Source organism: Zea mays, chromosome 3 (genome assembly GCF_902167145.1).
Source record: "Zea mays cultivar B73 chromosome 3, Zm-B73-REFERENCE-NAM-5.0, whole genome shotgun sequence".
NCBI lineage: Eukaryota > Viridiplantae > Streptophyta > Magnoliopsida > Poales > Poaceae > Zea > Zea mays.
Window position 1 is genome coordinate 134424579 of NC_050098.1, and position 22245 is coordinate 134446823.

Here is a 22245-nt window from a genome sequence, read left to right on the forward strand (position 1 = left end):
TTAATGTTGATGCTATAAATGATCACCTTGCTTTAATTAAACAACAAAATGATCATATAGCTCAACTAACTGCTAAAATTAATGAGCATGAAATTGAAAATGAAAAATTTAAATTTGCTAGAAGCATGCTCTATAGTGTGAGACGCCCTGGCATTAAGGATGGCATTGGTTTCCAACAGGGAAGCAATGTCAAGCTTAATGCCCCTAAGAAATTGTCTAACTTTGTTAAGGGCAAAGCTCCCATGGTTCAGGATAATGAGGGCTATATTTTATATCATGATGATTATCCCGAACACAAAATTAGGAGAATCCATGCTAAGAAATCTCATTTTGTTTCTCACCATGCTTTATGTATAAGAATGAGGCTTCTAGCTCTAGGCAATCAACCCATGTTAAATTGCCTAAAAAGAAAACTCCTACTGCATTAAATGAGCCTAACATTTCATTTAAGACCTTTGATGCATCTTATGTTTTAACTAACAAATCAGGCAAAGTAGTTGCCAAATATGTTGGGAGCAAACACAAGGGGTCAAAGACTTATGTTTGGGTACCCAAGGTGCTTGTTTCTAACGTGAAAGGACCTAAAACTGTTTGGATACCTAAGAATGAGGCCTAATTTTTTTAGATTCTGCCTATTCACCCCCTCTAGGCGTCTTTCAGCTGGGAGGCATCCCGACCCTATATTGCGTCAGGGGGAAGCCGTGAGGGGGCTTCATTTGAGCCAGCCTAAGGTACGGAATTTTTTTGGCACGACATGATGTTGAGACTATAAAGGACCTATAGATGTTTCTGAATCCTATATTTATAGAAGATTCTTCTTGTATATCCCTCAAGCATAGTCTTCTAAACAACACTCTAAATATAGATAATGTTCCTTCGTCCTTCGTATATATAGATTATGTCTCATTTCTTAATTATATCCACTTTAATATTTTTAAATACAGATTTAGCAAAATTAAAATATCTACAAAATATTTGAGAGTATAACAAATACTTACGCACTAAAAATAAAATAAAATATATCTCTAATATAGATATTTATGTATAAGGATAAAATATACATGATAGTGCTGAAGAGAAAGGAGATATAGATGATAAACTCTTTTTATAGAGACTACAAAAACGTATATAGAGCATGAATATAGAGGACATTGATCGATAATATATATAATTATGTCTAGCTTAGGTCGTGTTTGGTTTGACGGGGCTAAATCACATCAGATGTTTGGCTACCAGTTAAAGATACTAAAAATAGTCTAGTTACAAAACTAATTACACAGATAAGAAGTAAATAGCAAGACCAATTGAAAGTCGCCTAGAGGGGGGTGAATAGGGCGAATCTGAAATTTATAAACTTAGACACAACTACAAGTCGGGTTAGCGTTAGAAATATAAACGAGTCCGAGAGAGAGGGCGGAAAAACAAATCGCAAGCAAATAAGGAGTGAGACACAAGGATTTATTTTACCGAGGTTCGGTTCTTGCAAACCTACTCCCCGTTGAGGTGGTCACAAAGACCGGGTCTCTTTCAACCCTTTCCCTCTCGCAAACAGTCACTTAGACCGAGTGAGCTTCTCTTCTCAATCAAACGGAACACAAAGTTCCCGCAAGGACCACCACACAATTGGTGTCTCTTGCCTTGGTTACAATTGAGTTTGATCACAAGAAAGAATGAGAAAGAAAAGAAGCAATCCAAGCGCAAGAGCTCAAATGAACACAAATGTCGCTCTCTCTAGTCACTATTTGATTTGGAGTGATTCCGGACTTGGGAGAGGATTTGATCTCTTTGGTTGTGTCTAGAATTGAATGCTATAGCTCTTGTAATGTGTTGAATGTGGAAAACTTTGATGCCATTGAATGTGGGGTGGTTGGGGTATTTATAGCCCCAACCACCAAAATATGGCCGTTGGAAGGCTGCTGTCGCATGGCGCACCGAACAGTCCGGTGCCCTAGCCACGTCAGTCGGTCGTTGGGTTCTGACCGTTGGAGCTCTGACTGGTAGGGCCTCTGGGCTGTCCGGTGGTGCACCGGACAGGTCCTGTAGACTGTCCGGTGCGCCGTCTGGCGCTGCTCTGATTCTGGCGCGCACTGTAGCGCATTGAATGCGTTTGCAGTCGACCGTTCGCGCGAAGTAGCCGTTGCTCCACTGGCACACCGGACAGTTCGGTGTGACACCGGGCACTGTCCGGTGAATTATAGCGGAGCGGTCTCCCATTTTCCCGAAGGAAGCGAGTTCAGTGTCGAGTGCCCTGGTGCACCGGACACTGTCCGGTGGCACACCGGACAGTCCGGTGCGCCAGACCAGGGTGCCTTTCGGTTGTCTTTTGCTCTCTTTGTTTGAACCCTTTCTTGGTCTTTTTATTGGCTTACTGTGAACCTTTGACACCTGTGAAACTTATAGACTAGAGCAAACTAGTTAGTCCAATTATTTGTGTTGGGCAATTCAACCACCAAAATCTATTTAGGAAAAGGTGTAAGCCTATTTCCCTTTCAATCTCCCCCTTTTTGGTGATTGATGCCAACACAAACCAAAGCAAATATAGAAATGCATAATTGAACTAGTTTGCATAATTGTAAGTGCAAAGGTTACTTAGAATTGAACCAATATAAATTCTCATAAGATATCCATGGATTGTTTCTTTATATTTTTAACATTTTGGACCACGCTAGCACCACATGTTTTGTTTTTTCCAAATTCTTTTGTAAATTCTTTTCAAAGTTCTTTTGCAAATAGTCAAAGGTAAATGAATAAGATTTTGAGAAGCATTTTCAAGATTTGAAATTCTCTCCCCTATTTCAAATGCTTTTCCTTTGACTAAACAAAACTCCCCCTCAATTAAATCCTCCTCTTAGTGTTCAAGAGGGTTTTAAGATACCAAATTGAAAAATCACCATTTTGAAAAATCTTTTCTTAATTTGAAGTTTTGAAAATTTGGTGGTGGTGCGGTCCTTTTGCTTTGGGCTAATACCTTCTCCCCCTTTGGCATGAATCGCAAAAAACGGATACTTGAGTGAAATATAAGCCCTTTCAACTAATTTCTCCCTCTTTGGCGAACAAAGTATGAGTGAAGATTATACCAAAGTTGGAGAGTTGCTCGGAGCGACGGTGAAGGATGAGTAAATTCAATGGAGTGGAGTGGAAGCCTTTGTCTTCGTCGAAGACTCCAATTCCCTTTCAATCTATGACTTGGTTTGAGATATACTTGAAAACACATTAGTCATAGCATATAAAAGAGACATGGTCAAAGGTATACTAAAGAGTTATGTATGCAAGACATCAAAAGAAATTCCTAGAATCAATAATATTTAGCTCATGCCTAAGTTTGTTAAAAGTTTGTTCATCTAGTGGCTTGGTAAAGATATCGGCTAATTGTTCTTTAGTGTTGATATAAGCAATCTCGATATCCCCTTTTTGTTGGTGATCCCTTAGAAAATGATACCGAATGGCTATGTGTTTAGTACGGCTATGCTCAATGGGATTATCCGCCATGCGGATTGCACTCTCATTATCACATAGAAGAGGAACTTTGGTTAATTTGTAACCATAGTCCCTAAGGGTTTGCCTCATCCAAAGTAGTTGCGCACAACAATGGCCTGCGGCAATATACTCGACTTCGGCAGTAGAAAGAGCTACGGAATTTTGTTTCTTTGAAGCCCAAGACACCAGGGATCTTCCCAAGAACTGGCAAGTCCCTTATGTGCTCTTTCTATTAATTTTACACCCCGCCCAATCGGCATCCGAATAACCAATTAAATCAAATGTGGATCCCCGAGGGTACCAAAGCCCAAACTTAGGAGTATAAACTAAATATCTCAAGATTCGTTTTACGGCCGTAAGGTGAGCTTCCTTAGGGTCATCTTGGAATCTTGCACACATGCATACGGAAAGCATTATATCCGGTCGTGAAGCACATAAATAGAGTAAAGAACCTATCATCGACCGGTATACCTTTTGATCTACGGATTTACCTCCCGTGTCGAGGTCGAGATGCCCATTGGTTCCCATGGGTGTCTTGATGGGTTTGGCATCCTTCATCCCAAACTTGTGTAGAATGTCTTGAATATACTTCGTTTGGCTGATGAAGGTGCCCTCTTGGAGTTGCTTCACTTGAAATCCCAAGAAGTACTTCAACTCCCCCATCATAGACATCTCGAATTTCTGTGTCATGATCCTACTGAATTCCTCACATGTAGATTCGTTAGTAGACCCAAATATAATATCATCAACATAAATTTGACATACAAACAAATCATTGTCAAGAGTTTTAGTGAATCAAGTAGGATCGGCCTTTCCGACTTTGAAACCATTAGTGATAAGAAAATCTCTTAGGCATTCATACCATGCTCTTGGGGCTTGCTTGAGCCCATAAAGCGCCTTAGAGAGTTTGTAAACATGGTTAGGGTACTCACTATCTTCAAAGCCGGGAGGTTGCTCAACATAGACCTCTTCCTTGATTGGTCCATTGAGGAAGGCACTTTTCACGTCCATTTGGTAGAGCTTAAAGCCATGGTAAGTAGCATAGGCAAGTAAAATGCGAATTGACTCAAGCCTAGCTACGGGTGCATAGGTTTCACCGAAATCCAAACCTTCGACTTGTGAATATCCCTTGGCCACAAGTCGGGCTTTGTTCCTTGTCACCACACCATGCTCATCTTGCTTGTTGCGGAAAACTCATTTGGTTCCTACAACATTTTGGTTAGGACGTGGAACTAAATGCTATACCTCATTTCTAGTGAAATTGTTGAGCTCCTCTTGCATTGCCACCACCCAATCCGAATCTTGAAGTGCTTCCTCTACCCTGTGTGGCTCAATAGAGGAAACAAAAGAGTAATGTTCACAAAAATGAGCAACATGAGATTGAGTAGTTACCCCCTTTTGAATATCGCCGAGGATGGTGTTCACGGGGTGATCTCGTTGGATTGCTTGGTGGACTCTTGGGTGTGGCGGCCTTGGAGCTTATTCATCTTCCTCATCTTGATCATGGGCATCTCCCCCTTGGTCATTGCTCTCCTCTTGAGGTGGCTCAATTTCTTGATCTTCTCCTTCATCATTTTGAGTCTTATCCTCATCTTGAGTTGGTGGAGATGCTTGCATGGAGGAAGATGGTTGATCTTGTGCATTTGGAGACTCTTCGGATTCCTTAGGATACACATCCCCAATGGACATGTTCCTTAGCGCGACGCATGGAGCCTCTTCATCACCTAGCTCATCAAGATCAACTTGCTCTACTTGAGAGCCGTTAGTCTCATCAAACACAATGTCACAAGAAACTTCAACTTGTTCAGAGGACTTGTTAAAGACTCTATATGCCCTTGAGTTTGAATCATATCCTAGTAAAAAGCCTTCTACAGCCTTAGGAGCAAATTTAGATTTTCTACCTCTTTTGACAAGAATAAAGCATTTGCTACCAAAGACTCTAAAATATGAAACGTTGGGCTTTTTACCGGTTAGGAGTTCGTATGATGTCTTCTTGAGGATTCGGTGTAGATATAACCGGTTGATGGCATAGCAAGCGGTGTTGACCGCCTCGGCCCAAAACCGATCTGAAGTCTTGTATTCATCAATCATGGTTCTTGCCATATCTAGTAGAGTTCGATTCTTCCTCTCCACTACACCGTTTTGTTGTGGCGTGTAGGGAGAAGAGAACTCATGCTTGATGCCCTCCTCCTCAAGGAAACCTTCAATTTGAGAGTTCTTGAACTCCGTCCCGTTGTCGTTTCTAATTTTCTTGATCCTTAAGCCGAACTCGTTTTGAGCTCGTCTCAAGAATCCCTTTAAGGTCTCTTAGGTATGAGATTTTCCCTGCAAAAAGAACACCCAAGTGAAGCAAGAATAATCATCCACAATAACTAGACAGTACTTACTCCCGCCGATGCTTATGTAAGCAATCGGGCCAAATAGGTCCATGTGTAGGAGCTCAAGTGGCCTGTCAGTCGTCATAATGTTCTAGTGTGGATGATGAACACCAACTTGCTTCCCTGCCTGACATGCGCTACAAACCCTGTCTTTCTCAAAATGAACATTTGTTAGTCCCAAAATGTGTTCTCCCTTTAGAAGCTTGTGAAGATTCTTCATTCCAACATGTGCTAGTCGGCGATGCCAGAGCCAACCCATGTTAGTCTTAGCAATTAAGCAAGTGTCGAGTTCAGCTCTATCAAAATCTACTAAGTATAGCTGACCCTCTAACACTCCCTTAAATGCTATTGAATCATCACTTCTTCTAAAGACAGTAACACCTATATCCGTAAAAAGACAGTTGTAGCCCATTTTACATAATTGAGAAACTGAAAGCAAGTTATAGTCTAAAGAATCTACAAGAAAAACATTGGAAATGGAATGGTCAGGTGATATAGCAATTTTACCCAATCCTTTGACCAAACCTTGGTTTCCATCCCTGAATGTGATAGCTCGTTGGGGATCTTGGTTTTTCTCATAGGAGGAGAACATTTTCTTTTCCCCTGTCATGTGGTTTGTGCACCCGCTGTCGATGATCCAACTTGAGCCCCCAGATGCATAAACCTACAAAACAAATTTAGTTCTTGATTTTAGGTACCCAAACGGTTTTGGGTCCTTTGACATTAGATATAAGAACTTTGGGTACCCAAACACAAGTCTTTGACCCCTTGTGCTTGCCCCCAACATATTTGGCAACTACTTTGCCGGATTTGTTAGTTAAAACATAAGATGCATCAAAAGTTTTAAATGAAATGTTAGAATCATTTGATGCAATAGGAGTTTTCTTCTTAGGCAATTTTGCATGGGTTGATTGCCTAGAACTAGATGTCTCACCCTTATACATAAAAGCATGATTAGGGCCAGAGTGAGACTTTCTAGAGTGAATTCTCCTAATTTTATGCTCGGGATAACCGGCAGGGTACAAAATGTAACCCTCGTTATCCTGAGGCATCGGAGCTTTGCCCTTAACAAAGTTTGACGATCTTTTAGGAGGGGCATTAAGTTTTACATTGTCTCCCTTTTGGAATCCAATGCCATCCTTGATGCCAGGGCGTCTCCCACTATAGAGCATGCTTCTAGCGAATTTAAATTTTTCATTTTCTAAGTCATGCTCATTGATTTTAGCATTAAGTTGAGCTATGTGATCATTTTGTTTCTTAATTAAGGCTAGGTGATCATGAATAGCATCAACATTAATGTCTCTACATCTAGTACAAATGGAAACATGCTCAACGGTAGATGTAGAGGGTTTGCAAGATTTTAGTTCAACAATCTTAGCATGTAAAATGTCATTTTCGCTTCTAAGACTGGAAATGGAAGCATTGCAAACATCTAAGTCTTTAGCCTTAGTAATTAATTTTTCATTTTCAATCCTCAGGCTAGCAAGTGAATCATTCAATTTTTCAATTCTAGCAAGCAAATTAACATTATCATCTCTAAGAACGGAAATTGAATCATCACATACATTTGAATCAACCTTAGCTATTAAACTAGCATTCTCATTTCTAAGGTTGATAATAATATCATGGCACTTGCTTAGCTCACTAGATAATCTTTCACATTTTTCTACTTCTAGAGCATAAGCATCCTTAACCTTAACATGTTTCTTGTTTTCTTTAATTAGGAAGTCCTCTTGGGAGTCCAAGAGTTCATCATTTTCATGAATAGCACTAATTAATTCATTTAATTTCTCCTTTTGTTGCATGTTTAGATTGGCAAAAAGGGTACGCAAATTATCTTCCTCATCACTAGAATGGTCTTCATCACTAGAGGATGCATATTTAGTGGAGGATTTTAATTTTACCTTCTTCCTTTTGCCGTCCTTTGCCATGAGGCACTTGTGGCCGACGTTGGGGAAGAGGAGTCCCTTGGTGACGGCGATGTGGGCGGCGTCCTCGTCGGAGGAGGAGTCAGAGAAGCTCTCGTCGGAGTCCCACTCGTGGCACACATGGGCATCGCCGCCCTTCTTCTTGTAGTACTTTTTCTTTTCTCTCCTCTTGCCTTTCTTGTCGTCGCCCCTGTCACTGTCACTAGATAGTGGACATTTTGCAATAAATTGACCGGGCTTACCACACTTGTAGCACACTTTCTTGGAGCGGGGCTTGTAATCCTTCCCCCTCCTTTGCTTGAGGATTTGGCGGAAGCTCTTGATGATGAGCGCCATTTCCTCGTTGTCGAGCTTGGAGGCGTTGATGGGTAGTCTACTTGAGGTAGACTCCTCCTTCTTCTCCTCCGTTGCCTTGAATGCGACCGGTTGTGCTTCGGGTGTGGAGGGGCCGTCGTGCTCGATGATTTTCTTGGAGCCTTTGATCATCAACTCAAAGCTCACAAAGTTTCCTATTACTTACTCGGGAGACATTAGTGTATATCTAGGATTACCACGAATTAATTGAACTTGCGTAGGGTTAAGAAAAACGAGTGATCTAAGAATAACCTTAACCATTTCATGGTCATCCCATTTTTTGCTCCCGAGGTTGCGCACTTGGTTTACCAAAGTCTTGAGCCAGTTGTACATTTCTTGTGGCTCCTCCCCTTGGTGAAGCTGGAACCGACCGAGCTCCCCCTCGATCGTCTCCCGCTTGGTGATCTTGGTCACCTCGTCTCCTTCGTGCGCAGTCTTGAGCACGTCCTAAATTTCCTTTGCGCTCTTCAACCCTTGCACCTTATTATACTCCTCTCGGCTTAGAGAGGCGAGGAGTATAGTTGTGGCTTGGGAGTTGAAGTGATGGATTTGTTCGACCTCCTCTGAGTCATAATCCTTGTCTCCCTTCTTTGGTACCTGCACTCGATACTCAACGATGTCCCATATGCTTTTGTGGAGTGAGGTTAGGTGATGCCTCATTTTATCACTCCACATAGAATAATCTTCACCTTCAAACATAGGTGGTTTGCCTAATGGAATGGAAAGTAATGGAGTGTGCCTAGAAATGCGAGGATAGCGAAGGGGCATCTTACTATACTTCTTGCGCTCATGGCACTTTGAAGTAGTGGAGGCCGATTCCGAGCCGGAGGTGGAGGGTGACGAAGAGTCGGTCTCGTAGTAGACCACCTTCTTCATCTTCTTCTTCTTGTCACCCATCCGATGGGACTTGATGGAGGAAGAGGATTCCTCCTTGTGCTTGTGGGCGGACTCCCTTGAGTGTGTTCTCCCCGAGCTTGCGGACTTGTCACCGGTCCCGAGATCCCTCTTGGCGGATGCTCCCGACATCACTTCGAGCGGTTAGGCTCTAATGAAGCACCGGGCTCTGATACCAATTGAAAGTCGCCTAGAGGGGGTGAATAGGGCGAATCTGAAATTTATAAACTTAGACACAACTACAAGTCGGGTTAGCGTTAGAAATATAAACGAGTCCGAGAGAGAGGGCGGAAAAACAAATCGCAAGCAAATAAGGAGTGAGACACAAGGATTTGTTTTACCGAGGTTCGGTTCTTGCAAACATACTCCCCGTTGAGGTGGTCACAAAGACCGGGTCTCTTTCAACCCTTTCCCTCTCTCAAACGGTCACTTAGACCGAGTGAGCTTCTCTTCTCAATCAAACGGAACACAAAGTTTCCGCAAGGACCACCACACAATTGGTGTCTCTTGCCTTGGTTACAATTGAGTTTGATCACAAGAAAGAATGAGAAAGAAAAGAAGCAATCCAAGCGCAAGAGCTCAAATGAACACAAATGTCGCTCTCTCTAGTCACTATTTGATTTGGAGTGATTCCGGACTTGGGAGAGGATTTGATCTCTTTGGTTGTGTCTAGAATTGAATGTTATAGCTCTTGTAATGTGTTGAATGTGGAAAACTTGGATGCCATTGAATGTGGGGTGGTTGGGGTATTTATAGCCCCAACCACCAAAATGTGGTCGTTGGAAGGCTGCTGTCGCATGGCGCACCGGACAGTCCGGTGCGCCACCGGACACTGTCCGGTGCGCTAGCCACGTCAGCCGGCTGTTGGGTTCTGACCGTTGGAGCTCTGACTGGTGGGGCCTCTGGGCTGTCCGGTGGTGCACCGGACAGGTCCTGTAGACTGTCCGGTGCGCCGTCTGGCGCTGCTCTGACTCTGGCGCGCACTGTAGCGCATTGAATGCGTTTGCAGTCGACCGTTGGCGCGAAGTAGCCGTTGCTCCGCTGGCACACCGGACAGTCCGGTGTGACACCAGACAGTCCGGTGAATTATAGCGGAGCGGCCTCCCATTTTCCCGAAGGTAGCGAGTTCAGCGTCGAGTGCCCTGGTGCACCGGACACTGTCCGGTGCGCCAGACCAGGGTGCCTTTCGGTTGTCTTTTGCTCTCTTTGTTTGAACCCTTTCTTGGTCTTTTTATTGGCTTACTGTGAACCTTTGGCGCCTTTAAATTTATAGACTAGAGCAAACTAGTTAGTCCAATTATTTGTGTTGGGCAATTCAACCACCAAAATCTATTTAGGAAAAGGTGTAAGCCTATTTCCCTTTCACCAATCTTTTAAGTCTAATTAGTCAATGATTCGATCATATGATGTTATAGTAAGTATTTGCTAATCATGGATTTATTGGGCTTAAAATTCTATTGTTTAGTATTTAGTTGTGTTATTAGTTTTATAATTAGACTATATTTAGGGCCTGTTTGTTAGGGCTCTAGCTTCCCTAAAAACAACTCTAACTCTGGTTTTTACTGAAAAACATCTTTTTTGGTAGAACTAAAGCCATTTCGCAAATTGTTTAGCAAAAACAAATTATCCTAAAGTCAGAGTCATTTCACTGTAATAAAGTGTCAGAGCTAGGGCTAGAGTCGCTGAAGCTATTATTTGTGACTTCTTCTCCATAACACAAAAATAGCTCTCGTTTTTATGTGCTTTTAGCAGTAACTCGTTAAAAAGGGTGTTTGACAGGGCTCTGAGTTTTTTCTATAAAAACCAGAGTCCGAAGCTCTATTCTTAGGTTGGCTCCAACAAGAGCCCATAAAGCCTCATGTACTCTAAATATAGAGGATCAAACGGTCCTCTACGCTCTCCGGCAGCGTCCTCTAAACGGTCCTATAAATTTAGAGGACGCTGTTGAATTCTCCATATATAGAGTTTCTATAAATGGTCCTCTATCTATTTGAATGCTTTAAATAATCGGTTTAGCAAAACTAAAATATGTACAATACATTTGAGAGTATGATAAATATGTATATACAAAAAAATAAAAAATATTCTAATATAGGTATTTATATATAGATGATGTGATTTAGAGAACGTTGTTGGAGATGAAGTAGATATAGAGGATAGAATCTTTTAAAGGAGACCATAAATGATAGATATAGAGGATGAATATAGAGGACGAGACATGCTTAATACAATTAATATACATTCAAATATGTGATATGATATGGGTAAACTTTAATCCCAAGAAAAAAGTTAGGCCATACTTTTTGCAGGTTTTGACCCGTCATCACCACCTATCTATCCGAAAGCTACGAGTGACTCCTCTACCGTAATGTCCGGCCGCTGCCCAGCAGGGTTACCCTGTTGCCGGACCCACACGTCAGCTGGCAGCGGCTACGTTCGTGGAGAATCCTGCCGGCCGAAGCACGGGTAGTCTAATCAAACCCTGATTCCACGAAGGGCACACCAAACCTCGAAAGATTCCCAAAGCTGACCCTCTAGAAAGCCAAGAAAACTCACTCCTCTCTCCTCTCTCTCTCTCTCTCTCGCCTCTCGCCTCCGTCGGCCGTCGCCATGACCCGCGTCCTCCTCCCCCTGCTTCTGCTGCTGGCGCTGCCTGGTGCGTATGCACGCCCGGCGCGGCAGTATCTGGGACAGTGTCCGGGGCTGGAGTACGGGCTGCCGCCGTTCGCCGCCGCGCTCCGGGCAACCTGCCCCGTCTCGACGGAGGGGTACTGGCCCCCCTACGAGGTGCGTGTCTCTGAGCCCTACCTCCGGCCGTGTGGTTGCCTAGTTGGCGGCAAGCCGGCAATATTTAGTTCTCTCGGGCAGGGCGAAGCCAAACAAACCGGGCGGTTTATTAGCGTACGGTTCTGGCGGATCTCACACTTTGCTCCGATGCTCATGCCGAGAAATTCCTGTGCTGTTCATACTTCTTGATCGATGATGTATTGCTGTTTCCATCCCAGAAGTTTAGCTCCTTTTGTTTACTTCACTGATTAGCGTGGATTCTCCCTGGCGAACCATGGGCAGAAAATTTTGTTTCCTAAGTTTTTTTACGGGCCGGGGTGAATAGAGGCGCCTGGATCAAGCTGTACTTTAGTAGATTGGTTTCCATTAATCTTTCTTTGTACACAGGATCACTTTCTTGACCCCCTTCCCTTGTTTGTTGTTGACGGAATCTGCATGTTCTTGTGTGTTCAAGTATAAATATAATTCAACTAGTCAACGCAAACAGCGTCAAGAACAGTAGGGTGCGTGGCCTATGTCCGTGGTCCTTCGTTTTACTTTCTATAGTGTATTGTTGGGGTTTGTGAACTGTTTCCCTTACGTTATTTGTATATTTCCCAGTTATTTAAGCGTTTGATGCACATGGGTCCTAGTTGGAATGACTCAAAAATTCATTCAGTAGTGAGTATCTATCAGTGTAGCACCAGAACAACTAATGGGAACTCTCAGGACTAATTTACAGTCAACTCGGTAGGATCAGGGACTGGGACGGCTAAAAGTTAAATGTTGTTGTGCTCTTTAATTCTGGCGAGTGGCTTAAATGTGATAAGGGAAGAGCATCAAGTATGTATGATCATTTGCAAAGGTTGACTTTTACTGGATTGGCCTGGAGTTTTATCGTGTGTGTAGTATGGAGGTTTGGTGTCTAATAATACGGTATGAAGCTCACTTCCAAAAGTTTTGGCAGGTTGTTAGTGGGGAGGAGCTTCTGAGGATGTTGGATGGCAAGGAAAAGCACACGGCTGTCCTTTTCTATGCATCATGGTGCCCTTTCTCTCAAAGAACCAGATCAGTCTTTGATGATCTGAGCTCAATGTTTCCACGGGTTAAGCACTTGGCCGTGGAAGAGTCCAGCATCATGAAGCGTAAGACCCGAATATGCTGGAACGCAGTAATTACCTTTCATAATAATAGCTAATAATGCATGTAAGTGAGACATCTCTTTCCTTGTATATATAATCTGCAGCATTTTGTCAAGGTACCATGTCCGTGCACTGCCTTCCATAATAATAGCTCGCAACTCACACGTGTTCTGGCCTCTTGGTTCCAAAGATCTCGACTCCCTGGTCAGCCTTTACACTGCTGCTACAGGTACGTATTGGAATTTAGAATGTTATTGATGGAGAAGAAGAAATAAAAAAACAATTTAGTTACTTATTAAATGAGAGTTTGGTTTTGATGCAGGTGAAGAGCCAGTGGCATACATCGGTAGCCGGAAGTGGAGCGCAGCGCAAAGCACAGACGGCTATGCAAAGGCTTGGAACAGCTCAATTATTAGTGAAACAGTGAAGCGAGAACCCTACCTTGCATTGAGCATCCTGTTTATTTGCATGAGGGTGTTCTTTTTCTTCTTCCCAAAGTCATTTGCCCTCATCCAAGACTTGTGGACCGGATACCGCGAGCAGATCAACCTCGGAATCCTCGGCAGATTGGCCCAGCTGCTTGAATGCGTGCCTCACGCCGTGGATGTGAGGAAGGTGTGGAGCAAGTTGAGGCTCGTGGTTGGAGCTAATGAGAACGGTAGGGTCTGGGCAGCCCTAACTTCGTTGCCCCTTGGTGGGCGACCTTCTCCGATCCACGGGTTGCTGTTGGACTGATTGGCTCGACCATCTAACTGACAGCAACAACTAATATGCAATGATTTTATCTGTAAGCATTTAAGTAAGGCTCTAGGTTTGTTAGATTACGATCCAACTGTAGATATAATTTTGATTTGTTATGGGTTTTCTATAAATCTACATGAGTCGGTGATGGAAAGGTTTAAATATTAAATGTGATATATCGTTGGATCATAATCTAACAGACCAGGAGTCTTGTTTGCATGATTGTACATAAAGTCTGATTGCATATTAGTTGTTGCCCTGACTGACAGCATGAGAACACGCTGGCTGATTCATTGAATTGCATCATTGCATGCACTTGACGAAGTACATATTGAGACAGATAAGTGAGGTCTCTGGCTCTCTCTGCTCAGAAACATGCATCCTGTTTGTAGCATGTAGTAAATCTTAGGGACACACCGTGGTGGAGCCTTTGTAAATCATACTGTAACAGTAGTCGTTTTCATCATGTAATCGGTAATGGATGAATGGTCCATGGACATCCTTCAGTGTCGTTTTCTGTACAAGTCTTTGTTTGCTTCGCCTATATATATTGTGACCTTTCATTCTTGATTGATGGATGTTGAAACTTGAAACAAATCAGATTCGAAAATCTTAGCCAGGATTCTGCTCAGACTTTGACAGAAACGTCCTCCATTGACAACCTCCTCATGGACGTCAACAATAGATAGAGACGATGCGCTGTAATTTAGGGCAAGATCATCAACTACCTCTCTTGATGATGTCACATCAGGAAACAAAGTCAGACTCAGGCGGCCTCCAATGGCTCCCTCCAATGATAGGTGTTGAACCATGGACTTCACCAATGTGTGTAACGACAATGTAACACATTACCATGGTTTTTTGCAATCTATTTAAGGTTTGTTCGGTTATTCATATCCCATATGGATTAGAAAAAAAATATGAAAGACTTTGACTTGTTTGGGATTAAAACACACTCAATCTCACCCAATCCATATATATTGAGAGTAAAACGAACAGTCTCTTAGCATTCGCAGATCCAATCTCACTCAATTCATATATATTGAGAGTAAAACGAACAGTCCCTTAGCATTCGCAGATCAGGCTATTCCCAACAGGATGCCCATGCGCGTGTGGAAGCTGCCACACGCGGACGCCTGCCTGCGCAATCCAAAAAGTGACCATGTCCAGCAAACCACGCATGCGCATGAACACCCGCAGAGAGAGAATCGCGTGAAAATTGACATCCCAGCGCTCATTTTGCACGTCCTCATCCGCATTCTGCTTGAATACGGACACGCAAAAATATGCATCCACGACCAGATTTGCACCACAAGGGTTCAGTGGACCACCGAGAGAGACAGTGCTAGCGGTAGAGTAGGTGGGGCTCGAGCCTCCTACTGCTCGTGAGCTCATGGAGCTTCACTAAAACCCAACTAAAATTTAAAACATACATATATAGTCACGGGCAGACCCAGCACAATATCTGAGTGGGAGGCCAACGTCTGAGTGAGGGTCTAAATAGAGGACTATTAACTAATGGGCTTTTATAACTACAGTAAATAAGAAAGAAAATCCATTAAAATCAGAAAAATGAGTAGTGGTTTGTGCCCCCACTCGCCACAACATGGGTGTGCCCCTGTATATAGTATAATCTCATTATATATTTTTAGGGTGTTTGGTTTGAGGAATGAGTTAGTTCATCATCTTCTCACTCCTTACTATTTTTGTTTGGTTTGTGAAATGGAATGAGTTGATCCATCACCACCTTATTCCTTATAGTTAGTTAGTTAGTTAGTACTAATATGATGAATGGGGTCATCCCACCAAATTTGATGAATGAACCCATGATGCACCACCTCAATTTGGATGTAGTGATTCCTTAAGTCAAACATCCCCTTATGAATTTATGATTCATCAATATTTTAATATAAAACTACTTTAAACTATTATATTTGCCTATTGTAACTGATTTAGTAAAAATATATTGTTGTTCACCTCCTCCTAAAATTTGTCATGGCTCCGTCAGTGAACACTAACATCGCTGAATCACTGAAAATTACTACTACCAACATGTAGTGGTGCTTCCGTGCTTGCTTGTGCTGACTCCCGCAACCACAACGCGCAACCTCGGTCACACTAGTTTTCTCACTCGAGCGACCCTGGTGCAGTACTGCAGCCCTCAGCAAAAGCATCTCTCCACATCGCTACTACTAGTGCTTTCAGATCCTACAGATAGGGGAGAAAACAGGACAGATACAGATAGATAGTAGGTTATCCTATATTCTACTCTAATATATTTTAATCGTATACGGATAGTTAGAAACAGGACAGATACGTATACAGTAATCAGATATTTATCCGGCTGGATACGTGACAGATACAGATATTATTTGATCGGATATCGGATATTTATTGGATACTACATGAATTGCTTATCATAGTTTAGTTCGCATATAAAACAGAGCATTGCATAAAACATAGATTAACATAACAATGTAACAATAAAACAACACAATTTTCATATTTTTATTTATATTTGAATCCGAATACAGATAGATCGGATACGAATAAAAATATGGATATTATCGAATGCAAATAAAAATAGTCGCATATCGCATACGAATATAGTCAAACACAGATAGTGTCGATAAAGAATTTTCTTTGTCGGGTACTGTGTATGACACCAATTGTTTTTGAGGACTATATGTGAACATAAGTTGTGTTTTCGTAAAATTTCATAAATTTATGAGGCTATTTGTGCATTATTAATTGCTTTTTGCAAACAATCATCAAAATACAATTAAATTCATAAAATATTTTAGTTTCGAATAAAAAATGCAAATAAGTTACCAAAACCAATAAATGCTCTATACAAAGATAATATCAAGTCCCCACATGAAAATGATAAAGTAAAATATTGATTATGTTAAAACTTGGATACTTTCACGTATAAATCACGTAATAAGTGAAAATGAAATAAAAGAAAACGCTACAAGTGAAAGTGAAAATGAAACAAAACGCTGGTATCTAGTGGATTTTATGGATTTTTAGGACTATATATGGGCATATGTTGTGCCTCCATAAAAAATCATGATTTTTTAGGGTTTTTATGCATAATTAATTCCTTTATATAGAAAATCATCAAATGCAATTAAACTTATAAAATATTCTATTTTCGACCAAAAATTGCAAATAAATTACCAAAACTAATAAACATTTTATATAAAGATAACCTCAAGTCCTCACATGAAAATGATAAAGTGAAGTATTGATTATGTTGAAATTTGGATAATTAGAGTGATTTCGCGTGTAACTAATGCAATAAGTGAAAGTGAAATGAAATCTTGTGGATTTTATGATCTAAACATTTTTATGATTATACGAGGTCATATGTTGTGGCTCCGTAAAATTTCATAAATATTTGAGGTAATTTGTATATTATTAATTTATTTTAAAAAAAGATCATCAAAATACAATTAAACTCATAAAATATTCTAGACTAGAAGAAAATAGCAAATAATTAACATGACTAATAAATAGTCTATAAGAAGATAACCTTAAGTCCCACATGAAGATAACCTTAACTCCCACATGAAAATGATAAAGTCTATTAATTTGATATAAATTTAGACATTCTTTCAATTATTTCGGTCATAAGATATGTTCAAACAAAAATATGATGCACTAGAAAGTTGTAGATCTCTTCGAACTCTACGATTTTCATATAAACTTTTTCTTCATCTGATTTCATATATAAAAGCTATGATTTATAACAATATTGTGTAGAAAAAAAAACGGGTACCCGAAATCCGAGTACATGTATCCGACCCAAATATCTAGGTATTTATCGGATAGTGCTCGCTCCGTATCCAACCTGAATCCGAAGTTTCACTGTCCGGGTACTACATGTATCTGTCTCGGATATAAAAATACCCGAATCCATATAAAAAAACAGATATTTGAACTATCCGTATCTGTTACCTGACAGGCTCGACCCGTTTTCACCCCTACCTACAGTTTAGTTCTCAGCAGCATCTGCCACAGAAATACAAATTCTCAGTTCCAATCTGAGAATGCAGGCAGGGGATGCAACATCTCTTCTTAGGTGCTAGCACTTGTGACACGGCGTTCAAATCTTCAGCTTCTATGGAAAGAGGCCCGTCTTCCCCTCCAGTTTCTGTAACACAAACTGAACTATCAGCTTCAACTGAAGTGCCTGTTCCACTCTCCTAGCGACGTTTAAGCAGCCAGGATAGCTCCAGTGGCTGGTCATCTCTTAAATGGATAGCGAAAATTGAACATATGAAATCCCTGTATTTCTCCAAGAAGAAAATTACTACTAGTATGGTATGCAGGATAGATACTAGGAGAGGCAATCAGACAAACCTTGAACCCGTCTCCTGCTAGGAGAGGCCGGACTGGCATCTTGTGACCAACAACAAACCCACCAGAATACCTTATTCCACTATTCCTCGTACAAAATCCACATCAGTACATCACCTACCGCCATTTCAAGTAGGTCTAATAAAATCATGGCCTTGGAGGCTTGGATATTGCAAACGACAAACCAGCTGAAATGCATTCAGGTGAGCAAATGTCCATGATACCATATCGTAACTTTCAATTGGTACACAATTCTAGAGGAGATTTGGATCCTCACGACTCACAGGTCCCAATAGAGTTCCATAACCAACCCGACTGAGCCATAGCAAAGCATGGACTCGCTCTCTTACAGGAACTCATGTATCGATGTTCCTAGAATTTCTACAGCTGAGACACGAACAGTGTAGTTCAGTTTCCTGTGTTAGAATTGTTCATCAGTTGAGCTCGTCTCCTTAGTAGCTTTGTCGACGATGCCATCACCAGCAGTGTCGGTGTTTTCCTGTAGCCATCAGAAAGGAAAAGGTCAGGGAGAACTCTCCACTAAGAAACTGTGGTGACCCTGCAGCAAATTAAACCATCATCAGCGCATGTTAAGTTCTGTCATAACTCTTGGTGCATGATTCAGCACACTCAACGATCAGGGAAAAGATAGTGTGAAACCTTTCATTGTAAACTCCACCCCATAACCAGTTACAGTATATCATCTTGAAAAAGGATGAAAAGACCTGAATTTCTCAAATAACATTTGATTTCTTTTATTGGTGTTTATAAGTTTTTTTTATCATATAAGAAAAGGATGGGATCCTAGCATTGCAGATGTTCTATATGCCAGAGCATGTTTGGTCCCTCGCAACGAAGAGACTGCTTTGAACCATCCAGCTGGAAAAGAAAAATACGAGTGTGTGTTCCTACTTATTTTCTAGTCATCCATGTAACTGGGTACTAATTTCTTACCACCTTGTCCTCCTTTGACTCTCTGCTTTCATCATAGTTTTCAGAAGAACCATCCAGCTGGAGAAGAAAAATAAACAACTTAAGGAAAATTTTATGAAAAAGGGCAGTGAAAAGCATGAGCAGAAGTCCTCTATCATACTACGCAGGCCAGACATTCTGCAAGTAGGTAATTGAAGTATTCCACTATGGAGCTACTACTTACTTTCAAGTTCCCCAAGTTAGCTGACAAGACCTCATTTGTGCCGTCTCCATTTCCTTTGTTCCCATCATTTTCGGTAGCATCTTGAAGCTGAAATGAACAGATTTAAATGTATTGCACAGTAAGTTTAAATGCAACAGAAATTTACAAAATATGATGCAGAAAGGCAATCACCCCCAAATTCTTCAAGCTAAGTGACACATCTTCCTGCTGCTTCTTAAGGGTGGTCCTCAGCTCTTGGAAATCCTGGACAATGCAGTATTTTCCAAAATAACTTAATTTGAAGATGAAAGATACAAACTTTTTACAGGATGCAGAAGTTATGCTTACTGAGCGAAGCTGCTCTATTTCATTATTGAGTGCACTCTTGATGTCAGAGAGTTCCTGCAAGATAGATGAAATGGTAAATAGAACTGCCATGCAACCTCAAGAACTATGCTCTTAGCTTAAGATTAGCATGGCGTGGCTTTAAAGCCTCAAGGTACGCAACACTTTTAGTGTTACACTTTACAAGCATTTAATAGGGTCATCAAATGCACACAGCATACCTTTACAATCCTAAAAGATCCCTAGCAAAATTTTCAGGAATTACTCAATAATTAGCAAAACAAAATTTTACTCTAAAAAAGGAATACTTACACAAACTAAATAAGAAGGTAAGACCTCACTATAATTGTTAAAAGATAACTAATAATATCTAAAAAGAAAGTACATGTCAGTATATTGACATGAACGTGAAGTACAAAGAAACTCACCACTTTGTATTTCGTCACTTGGGAGTCTAAATTACTCCTCCAACTCAGCAAATCCTGAAACATCAGAAAATAAGAAAATAATATATCAAGATTTCTGTTATGATAATTCCACAAATTTTAAATTAAAATATTGAAACCAATGTGGAAAATATCCTCAAGCATGACACTGAAACTCATGAAAATTGGGATTGAACAAATTGTTCCCAAAACCTCATGATTCGTACGTCAATAACAAAAACAACATTAAATAGAGTGAATATAATAAGTTAGACAAATTAGAACAGACCTCCTTAAGCCCACGGAGCCTCCCTAGAAGCTCTGATTGTGATTCACTTAATTCCTGCTCAAAAGAAACAGAACAAGGAAATAGTTTTATAACTCTAGAGATCTAAAGGTTACTTCCACAAAGAATTCGCTAAACAAAGATAATCAGATATAGCCTCATCATTACTGCATAGACTACCAATAATGTGATTGAGTGGGGAGTTAAAAAAACTATTAAACACCTCTATTCAGAATGTTTGTACTATGCATCGGTTTCATCAACAAGGACGGTACACGAATAATGTGTCAAATTGGTATGAATATTTGGGCAAGTGGCATCAGCTTGATTGCTGTGCCGGTTTTCTATTTCTGTTGAAATTCCATCGAGTAGGGTCTTTCAACTAGAATATGTTTATTTGTAAGCTTATCTTTGATCTTCTTGATCAGTAATTTTCTATCAGCTCAATACCGCTAAAAAATTGACTCACTTCAACAGAACTTAAAAACATTATGTCAGTTCAATCCCATAACCAAGTTGTTGATCATGCACAACAAGGAGGTTGATTGTCACAAAGGGTCCAGTTCTAAAGTGTTCAGATCTTCTTAGATTTTTCAGACAAGAGTACAAGACCACAGCCCATTGAATCTGGAAAAGGGCCTCAGTGGTTACCGAAAAGTGAAGATCTTTTCTCCTACAAGAAGAATAATGGGAATGCTGCTGTGTGATCTCAAGTTCCCATACATTTATGGTGTGTTTGGTCGAGGAGTGGAGGAGAATGTAGCGGCTCCATTCCTATTTTCTAGATATTTAGTTTCCAATAAAAGAGGAGTGGATCGGCTCCTGAAGTCTCCAAATGGGAATATACCCAAAATATTTGGGATTCTCCCGCTCCACCAAAATGATTGGACGCAAGTGCTCTCCCGTGAGGTCTCTCTTGTCTCCTCCCTCTCCTCCCCTCCCCTCCACAGTCATATGGCTCTCCAACCAAACAAAAAGAACATACCAGCTCCGTTTTATTCTACTATTCAACCAAATAAAAAATAGAGTGGCTACGTTCTGCTTGCCAATTGCCAAACACAGAATAGAGTGGTGAGTGGCTCCATTCTTAGAAACTAGAATGGAGCCGCTCTTGGCTTCTCAACCAAACACACCACAGCATGGCACCAAACAACGGCCCAGCGGAACATAGCAACTTGCTCCCGCAAACCACTCACAGCATCATTTTCGCCCGTGACAACCGAGCACACGAGTGGATACTTACCGAGATCTTTTCCTCCACAGGCAGCAGTTCTTCCTTCCTCTGAAAATCCAAACACAAGCCCAAGCGAACAGAATAACAGAAATCAGATTTAGCACAGGAGAGATGAGAGGAACAGGGAACGTTCGCTGCCCACCGCCGAGGACGGGGAGGTCTCCACCAGCGCTGCGGGCGTTGCGGCGGCCGGAGTGGGCGGTGGGGACGCCTCAGAATCAGACATCGGTTGGGCGCGGAGGCGGCGACGGCGTCCGCAGCTAGGGTTAGGGTTTTGCTGCGTAGGGGAGGAGCGTGCGTGTGAGAGACTGAGGGGAAGGGGAGATTCGAAATTGAAATAGGACAGCGACCAACCGAGGGCAGGCTACTCGAGAGGAAGGAAGAGGACGGGGGAGCGGCTCGAGCAGGGAAACGGAAACTTTTCCGTTGGTCCTCGTTCCTGTGAAAAAAGTTTTTCATGCCTCACCAATTCCTAGGAGGGATATTTTTTCTCTATCCTTGTTAACTATAGGGGCGAATATTTTTTTCTCTATCCTTATTTCTTTTGGGAGGAATATTTTTTCTCTATCCTTGTTTCTTATGGGGAGTGATATTTCTTCTCTATCATAGTTCCCCGTAGAGATAAATCATCATCATGGATCTTCGACCTCACTTAAACTATAAATTTAACGGGTCCCTGTTTATCCGTCGGAAGAGAATTTTTTTTCCGAAACTCCATAGGGGAGAACCTTCTCCATCCTAATTCGTAATGGAAGAATTCTCCATGGGAATCGAG

General features: G+C 41.4%; 2 protein-coding genes across 9 annotated transcripts; one reads left to right on the top strand and one right to left on the bottom strand.

The window, feature by feature from the left end:
- Positions 1 to 11498: 11498 nt before the first annotated feature.
- On the top strand, positions 11499 to 14250 carry LOC606481 (adenosine 5'-phosphosulfate reductase-like 7). 2 transcript variants are annotated; one of them, NM_001112336.2, is given in 5 exon segments: positions 11547 to 11818; positions 12765 to 12938; positions 12941 to 12942; positions 13044 to 13168; positions 13262 to 14207. In NM_001112336.2, coding segments are annotated over 5 exon segments (891 nt in total). In that variant the 5' UTR covers positions 11547 to 11641; the 3' UTR covers positions 13675 to 14207.
- A 3963-nt stretch (positions 14251 to 18213) lies between these two features.
- LOC100193622 (uncharacterized) lies at positions 18214 to 22016 on the bottom strand. 7 transcript variants are annotated; one of them, XM_008673920.3, is made up of 10 exons: positions 21825 to 22016; positions 21613 to 21747; positions 21480 to 21518; positions 20240 to 20293; positions 19954 to 20007; positions 19529 to 19582; positions 19373 to 19444; positions 19202 to 19288; positions 19003 to 19056; positions 18214 to 18544 (listed from the first exon to the last, which is right to left on the bottom strand). In XM_008673920.3, exons 1-10 carry the CDS (start codon positions 21927 to 21929, stop codon positions 18467 to 18469), a joined length of 732 nt encoding a protein of 243 aa, XP_008672142.1. In that variant the 5' UTR covers positions 21930 to 22016; the 3' UTR covers positions 18214 to 18466. The 7 variants fall into 7 exon arrangements, with proteins under 7 accessions (XP_008672142.1, XP_008672141.1, XP_008672143.1 ...); XM_008673919.2 differs by having other exon boundaries at positions 19000 to 19056; XM_008673921.3 differs by having other exon boundaries at positions 21613 to 21935.
- Between the last annotated feature and the right edge of the window lie 229 nt (positions 22017 to 22245).

Bases quoted from the DNA above. Each gene is read 5' to 3' on its own strand.
- LOC606481 (XM_008675231.4), top strand. From the start codon at position 11,642: ATGACCCGCGTCCTCCTCCCCCTGCTTCTGCTGCTGGCGCTGCCTGGT. The intron at 11,819-12,764 runs GTGCGTGTCTCT...AAGTTTTGGCAG, and splicing joins GGTACTGGCCCCCCTACGAG to GTTGTTAGTGGGGAGGAGCT. The intron at 13,169-13,261 runs GTACGTATTGGA...GTTTTGATGCAG, and splicing joins CCTTTACACTGCTGCTACAG to GTGAAGAGCCAGTGGCATAC.
- LOC100193622 (XM_008673919.2), bottom strand. From the start codon at position 21,929: ATGAAAAACTTTTTTCACAGGAACGAGGACCAACGGAAAAGTTTCCGT. The intron at 21,748-21,824 runs GTTGGTCGCTGT...TCCCCTACGCAG, and splicing joins TCTCGAGTAGCCTGCCCTCG to CAAAACCCTAACCCTAGCTG. The intron at 19,289-19,372 runs GTGATTGCCTTT...TGTTCATTTCAG, and splicing joins TTAGCTTGAAGAATTTGGGG to CTTCAAGATGCTACCGAAAA.